Source organism: Toxotes jaculatrix, chromosome 2, assembly GCF_017976425.1.
Source record: "Toxotes jaculatrix isolate fToxJac2 chromosome 2, fToxJac2.pri, whole genome shotgun sequence".
Taxonomy (NCBI): domain Eukaryota; kingdom Metazoa; phylum Chordata; class Actinopteri; family Toxotidae; genus Toxotes; species Toxotes jaculatrix.
Window position 1 is genome coordinate 13,452,478 of NC_054395.1, and position 7,791 is coordinate 13,460,268.

General features: G+C 36.6%; 1 protein-coding gene across 2 annotated transcripts; it reads right to left on the reverse strand.

Moving 5' to 3' along the window:
- Window positions 1-541: 541 nt before the first annotated feature.
- On the reverse strand, window positions 542-7,683 carry rer1 (retention in endoplasmic reticulum sorting receptor 1). 2 transcript variants are annotated; one of them, XM_041060440.1, is made up of 8 exons: window positions 7,593-7,683; window positions 6,401-6,486; window positions 5,370-5,474; window positions 5,039-5,135; window positions 4,723-4,801; window positions 2,874-3,009; window positions 2,448-2,502; window positions 542-1,067 (listed from the first exon to the last, which is right to left on the reverse strand). In XM_041060440.1, exons 2-8 carry the CDS (start codon window positions 6,479-6,481, stop codon window positions 1,057-1,059), a joined length of 564 nt encoding a protein of 187 aa, XP_040916374.1. In that variant the 5' UTR covers window positions 6,482-6,486; window positions 7,593-7,683; the 3' UTR covers window positions 542-1,056. The 2 variants fall into 2 exon arrangements, with proteins under 2 accessions (XP_040916374.1, XP_040916365.1); XM_041060431.1 differs by having other exon boundaries at window positions 542-2,502.
- Window positions 7,684-7,791: the final 108 nt, after the last annotated feature.

Genomic DNA, 7,791 nt, shown 5'->3' on the forward strand with positions numbered 1-7,791 from the left:
TCTTTTATCCAAATAAGCAAATGCACTCAAATTTTAACTTATAATGTGTGACCGGTATACAAAATGTGTTCCCCGTGTTTGAATATTTGAACTTTTTAATTGACCTCCCTCCAGCGCAGCCCATTTTACACAAGTAAGACTAATGATGGCCATATGTAGTTCTGGAGCAATTTAAGGAGACAGTTGTGTCTCCTTGATGTGATTAGTGCCTACAGAAAATGCCAAAATGGAAAGCTGGATATTGAGAGAGCGATGCATTTGCTAGCAATTTGCAATGTGGCCAGGGGCTATATTAATTCAGTATATTTGTACTCATTTTGCTGTTGCACTTGTCTTTTTCTTGAATTTTTCAGCACCAGCCTAAAGAAGTTTGAGTGTGGAAAATGCCAAGTGAATTAGGAGCTGTACTGAAACTGATTTGACTAGAGGAAATTTAGGTGTATTGATACTTTGGGTGCAAACCAGTTTTTCTCTTTTTGGTTGTTGGTCCTTTAACTCTCCTCCTTGGATACCTACAAAATATGAAACCAAGACACCAGTGTACTGTTTGAAGGGACACAGCCTCTTTAATAGCATTTGGAGTGAAAAAAATTACACTTAAGCTATTAAAATCAAGTTGTTGTTTTTTTTATAACTGGAGCACAAGAAAACAAGAACATGCAATCCATGAGAAACATATTGTGTTTAATTCATCAGGATCCAATTAACCAGTTCTGCTTTCATCAGTTTCAATTGAAATGGATTTAAAAGTACGAAACAGTATGGTGGTTGGAAGAAAAAACAAAAATAATCTCAAAAAAATTTCATATTTTAAAATATATATATATATACAAATCCTCCAGACAGTCCTTTGAAACACAAACTTTTTACAGGAAAATGTTTTGATCCCTTACTACAGTGCTGATCAAAGTTTAGTAATGACAGATAATCCCCAGCATTCTGATAAAAATGGGGAAAAAAAACAAACAGACAAATCAACAGGCTTATAGAAAAGAAATTGTGATCGCCACCCACTTCATCCATTTGTTATAATAAAAGCTCTCAATCTCTGTTTTCTTATGTTTCCTCTGCAAAAGAAAGAGAACAACAGTTTGCTTGGAATGATTGTATTTATCATAATTTTTTTCAAAGTAAACACAGATTATAAAGGACTACAACAACTAGTCTACACAAACCAAATGGACCCCCAGCTTTGAAACACAGATGGGTAAATGTTTCAAATAGAAACTGGGGTAAACATGGAATTGCTTTAATTATGTTAAGAATAGGCCTTGTTATGAATTGGACTGAATACTGGTTGTGCACTGTGAAGAAAGTATGTTGTGAATAATTACCCACATAATGGTGTAAAAATCTGAGGTAAAGCAAATACATAGACTTGTAATTTCAAGCTAAATGCCCCCTAAAATGATTTTAAAATTTGGTTTAGTTGGGTGCCCAATGACACAGTATCCCATCTGTTAAACTCTACAAGGCCCAAAAGTAAAACTGATTTAAAGGTGGACTATAGGCTACAGGAAACTAAATGGGTTGGGGTTAGTGACATTCGCTTTGAAATATGCATTCAGTGATGTGGTGGGTGGCTGGAAAAAAAAAAATCAATCAATTGTGCTGAGTGTAATCATTTCAAAAGATGAATTATGATTCATGTTTCTCTACCTGTCATGAATGCATATTCAAGTGTAATGTGACTAGTCTTCAAAGTGCCAGCGTTTAGTACAGAGGACGACTGGCTGACACACTCTTAACCCAGAGCAGCTGCACACTTTTATCACTAAAGATTAAATGATTCAACTTGGAGACTGTTGCATTTCCTTCAGATTTCATCTTAAACATCTAACCATGTTATTTTGCTATTAACACTACTGACTTTCAATATATAACTTGTTACAAATAAGTAAGAACCAATATATTAATCAAAAGTTGGCAGATTTATTTCATTTAGGAGAAGGACATTTACTGAAATCACCACTATTGTGGAGAAAAACAAAAATTTCAACCAAAAAATTAATTTTACTACAATTTTCAGTGTGGTTCCTTCTTGATAACGTTATACTTACCCCATGGGATTAAAAAGGCAAAAGGCAGCACTGAGTTTCACCCACTACTGAACAAATGCAAACCAATCCTAAACCTGGGATTATGTGAAAAAAAAAAAAAAAACAAAATAAAAAAACCCCAACCCCTTAATGAGCAAAGGCAAAATTCCCAGATTAATTTGATCCATGCTGCTCATATCCTCATCGAACACTGTGAACCATGGATCAAAACTGTACTTTTCACGTTATGTTTTCATGTTACTGTCTCACATACAAAAAAAAGAAAAAAATAAATCTCTAACCCTTGTCACTCCCCATTAGCTGTGACTGATAGATTTCAAATGAGAGGGAAGGGAAGGCTAAGAGGGAGTCTTTAACTAGCAAAAGCTTTCCCTGTGTCTTCCTTGCCTTTGTATGTCCTCTTCCCATGTGTGAAAGGTAGGTATCTGTACTTGATCATATGCTAGAGAAAGTGGAGAAGAAAAAGAGGAGAATTAGCGACAGGTATGAGTGGGCATGGCAACAGAAACACCTGTACAATATAATGCAGTTGAATAAAATAGTCCTTGGGCAAAAAAGCCCTCTGTCAGTGTTAAGATGTTCTGTTTTGATAAAAGCTTATTCCATTAGAGTACGTATGTTTCTGGCAACTAAGGTACCATAGATATGTGCTTCTTGTCTTTGGCAGTAGATTTTCTATCTGCAGAACACTTTTTGGAAGTGGCCTCTTCTTTTTTTTTTTTTTTTTTTTAAATTCCACTGCTGTGATTCCAGTATAGCCACAGTGTCAATGTATACAGTGCAGGTATATGTCAGTCAGTGTATGCTTTTTACCTTGATCTGCCTCTTCATGGTGATGCAGAAGAGCATGATGAAGTACATTACAAGTATAGGCCAGAACACTGGCACATTGAAGGCATCGAAAAATGTGCAAATCATGGCGATAACGATGCCTTTTGTCGCAGAATGCCTGTCAAGAAAAGTAAAACAAACTCAGTTAAAACAGTGTAATCATTTGTGACACTGAATGATAACAGATATTTTATAATCCCCTCCACCCTTCGATATATACAATCACACCAGTATGATGTTTCTAGTAGTCCTGGAAACATATGTCTGCATTAAAATATTCTTGTTTATAGTTATTGGTTGTTTCTGTGGAAAACTGTTACATTTGCAAGCAAGAAGTTGAAAATCCCAAACAAGTTAAACTGTATTTTTTTGTCAAGGAGCTTGCACACACAAGCTTTTAACAGCTGTTCAATGAAAATAAACAAGGCCTACATACTGTAGCCTAGTTCTATAGAGCTCAAAATCAACAAAGGCCCTTAAAGCATTCTACAAGAAACCCTACATTATCTTGCACTGCAGTAAATATGGTTCAGAAAATGAAACATTAAGAAATATAGTATATGAAACCGGGAGGAAATGGGGTTTAAAATCACTACTGAGGTCAGGACAGGATTTCATGGAAATTAGAAGGGAGTTGGTAGGTTATATAATCCAGGCAGGATTAGGAAATAGGCTGTGATTTTTTTTTTCTTCTATAAACCAATCAGTGTTCAGAGCATCTAATTCCATGATTCTACACACTGCGACAAAGTTAGTGGCGGTTTGCACCTTTAAAGTTGGTTTGCAACCTGCCAATAAACACACAGAAGAATAAAAAGAAGAGATGGTAGAAGAAGGAAAAGAAGTCTCATGCTGGCGGCGTAAAAGAATTACAGGACAATTTTTACTCAGTGTTCGCGATATAGTAATTTACTACATCCCATGCAGAACAAACCACAATACATTAAGCATATTCAATATGTTGCCATGTTGAAAATGCCATATTGGAAAATGCAGGAAGGCCTAAGTTCAAATTGGACTCCTCTTGTCAATAAGGCCAAAAGATTGTTGGCTAAACCTAATATCTTAATATGTTCTAACATAGTTTATTGTCTTAGGTTTGGTTAACTCAGTAAATCTTCAAACAACCGATGAACAAACTGTTCATAACTATTGTAGCTACCACGCAATTTTACAAACAACCTGGTCATTTATGTTTTCAATTTGAAAAAAAGTCAAATGTTTTTGATAGCACATGAACCACATGGAAAGAGAAACCAAAGATAATCTTTTCATACACCGGACAAATGCCCGCTGTAGAATGACTGATGCAAAACAACTTCACTCTCTTCCTGCTTTAGTACACAAGAGGTCACAAATTTGCATAAACACATGGCAGGCAAGGTTTAACACAAACTGTAAATGGTCTAACACAAAGAAATGTGGCTTTGATGAACTATTAACGTTCCTAAGTACTTAATTTTTATAATGGCAAAAACTGCTCAAAGATGTTAACTTGCTATGAAAGTTTATCAAGCCATGCTTACAAAAGTCTAATGAAAACTTTTTTTATTTGATGTATCTTTAGAATTTCAAAGTTTATGTTATAAGGTTGATAGGAATGAAGAAGGGATTAAGTTGAGATAAGGGTATAAGATCACACAGGGTGACAAGCAAACACACCGATAAATTCAACCCAATATCTTTGGCTCATGCTAAATTACTACCTCCCTTAACAAATGAGTTCTGCATGACTTGAACTTGGACCACATAGGTCATTCCAAAGAGTATAATTTGCAATTTCTCTGTGGATGAAAGTAATAGGTGCCCAAGCCATGAGCTGGACTCTTACCAGAATTTGAATTCGGGCAACCTCCTGATGAAGGGGCGGAACTCCTCGTTCTGCTTGGTAGGAAGGGATGGGCCCTCATCTGCAGGTCATATAGGTTACAGGGTGATATGGTTGTTAGTAAACAGGTGAAATCTTCAATAATGACTCAGCAGTGTTAATATATTATGTACACAATAACCTGTTGATGCATACCTGTGTTGAGTATGAAAATGCATTCTTGGTAACATCTGATTGTAACCAAAGAGATAACCTACTGCCAAGTGCACAACATGACCACGTTAAAAGTAATTTATTTGATTTCACTGAGTCAACTTGCCTTCGTCAAGCAGTGAAGGATCCACTTTTGGTGATAGAAAAGCAATGAAGAGGTTGAGATGGTAGATTCCCAAAGCATATGTTACTATATACCAACCCTGAAAAGCAGAATATAAAACATCACCATGTTAAAAGGCTTTCTGGGCAGCTTGTAAACATGAAAGTGCACCTTTGTTAGTGAAAATCACATACACAAATAAGCAGGAACATTTTTAAGGAAAACAGGGAAGTAGATTAAAAAAAAACCATATTGCACATTAGACAGGTGAATCACCTATGAACTATGTTATTCAAACACCTAAAGCAGGAACAAAATAGAAATAAGCAATTACCTGTAGTATATACACTCTGATCATGTAGACAGCAGTAAGTAGTAGAGTGGTCGCCCATCGCACTGCATAGAATGGCGTTGACTTGTCTAGCCATGACTGATAGATCTGTTAAAAAAATGAATCAAAGGAAATAAAATGTAGCCATCAGAGGTAGAGGAAGATATGTATGAACATCTAAGACACAACCTTAGATAAAACACTACAGAGGTTCTGTCTGTTTCACTTTCATTTTCTAGAAACAGTGATACAGGATATTAACTGAGCACCCTGTGCCTATTGTTGCCCTGATTTCTACTAACTGTAAAAGAAAATATTTTAACCTAAATATTCATAAACCATCGAACCCTTGTCTTTCTCTGCTCGACTGACCAATACAATTGGTCAAACTAATGGCCACCCTCTCACTTACAATCAGGATTCAGTGATGACGCTTTTTAAGCAATAATACCACCTCTGAGTACAAAGCTTGAGGAAAACTACTACTGGCTGAGTGATTACATTACCTACAAAAGAGAGCAGAATACATGATTGGAAATAGGAAAGTGAAAGTAAAGTATTACATTGGAACACTGTGCTGCTGATCAGTAAATGACATATTAAACCTAAACATACTACTACAATTCATCTGTTTATGTGTTTCCACTAACACTTCAGGAAAACATGACCAGTGTGTTGTGAATGTTATGTTTATGACTGTGATATTCTCCTAGAAGATGTGCGCTGTGGTAACAGGTGCAGCAGGACTGGTTGTGTAACATTCTAGCACAGAAGCATTTCTGTAATTAAAATAACACTAGAACAACTACTTCATTCAATGGAAAACACTTTAAATACCACCAGTTTAAATGATACCCATTTAATATTTTAGCAGAAAACCTTAATATTTAAACTTTAAGTTATCAAAATAATGAGACTTGTGTCATGAGATACACAATTCTCGATGCTCAAGTGTTTAGACCAGAGTATCAAATAATTTTGTGTTTAATTACTTAAATGATATGATATAGTGTGATGAGTGATAAACGTGTTACCTGTCCAACCCGTGTGAAAAAGGCAGCAACTACAGATGGTTTCCCATGGATTGACTCCCCAACACTGTCCCCTTCTGACATTCTGCCTGTGAAGATAAAAAATAAATTCTGATTAGCAGTGCGTGAATGTAAGCTACTTGGCTAGTTTGACTGAAACAGGCTATATAAGCTGTGGGGGCAGTATTATTAACTAGGATGCAAGTCTAGCATCAGTTTAAAATCTAGTACTGGCTCTGTTGCGATTAACAAGTTAAGTAATGGCAACATAGAGCATTTCGGTTTCTTTTAAGCAGGACGTATCAGAGATCCATTGATTTGGTGACGAGAAGATCATGAATTTTCGAGGTTGCTCACCTTTAGCGTGGTAGTTTGGGGTCATGTTACTTACATTTGATTACCAACTGCACTGTGGTGACGTTGCGATTACAGGGTATTTTAATTATTAATTTTGATACGTACTGTTTCTCAGTAAAAAGCTAAGACCGTGTAGAAGTGTTCGTGGTTGTGGCTAGCTAACGTTAGCTGCATAACTAGCTAACAAACTTAGGCAGCCAGGAGGGCAGCAAATAAATAATATTTATCACAACAAACGCTCTGGGGAAGCCATAACACGGCTACGATCGAAGCAAATAATGCAGTAACTGCTATTGACGTTTCGTTGGTGATATTATTTTGAAGTTACTCACGTTAGCTTCCAAATTAGCCCTTAAAATAGCTAACAAGCTATCGAAATGTACGTTGCCCTTTGGCCCAAATTACCGTTTGTATGGGTTATGTAGTTTTAGTAAAGCTTCAGTTAACACCCTATCGGCCCTTAAGTGAATTTCTGAAACTCCATTTCCCACAACTCCACTGTAGTGCGAATTTAAACCTACCAAAATCAAATGTAGTTCATGACTCGCTCTTTCTTAATTTTAATGTATGGACATCAGGAAACTGTTGAACTACAAGTACCAGCAAGGAGTTTGATACTCTGACAACTCACTTCCGGAGATACGGTACTATGCTGCCAATGGCTCCACAGCTAGCCAGCTAGCCCAGTTAAAAATCAAACGAAACCGTGGTGACCAAATAATTAGTCACTGAATGATTCAGTCTTTTTCCAGTTTGTTTCTTAATTTCAGTATCTCTCTGCGTCTCATGGTTTTATTTGCAACTGAAGAGAAAATAAACAATGACAGTCCTTTCTTACCTGATGCAGCCGCTGTTGTCACTAACCGGCTCTTCCTAGCTAGCTAAACTGGAGTGAACACGTCAGTACTTCCGCAAGGACTCGAACAAACGCCAGGCAGGGTAAGTAGATCTCAGAGAACGACTGAGCATTGATCAGGCAGAGGACTTTGTCACCTCGCATTATACATCTAAATAATGTCATAATTTTGATGCATGTC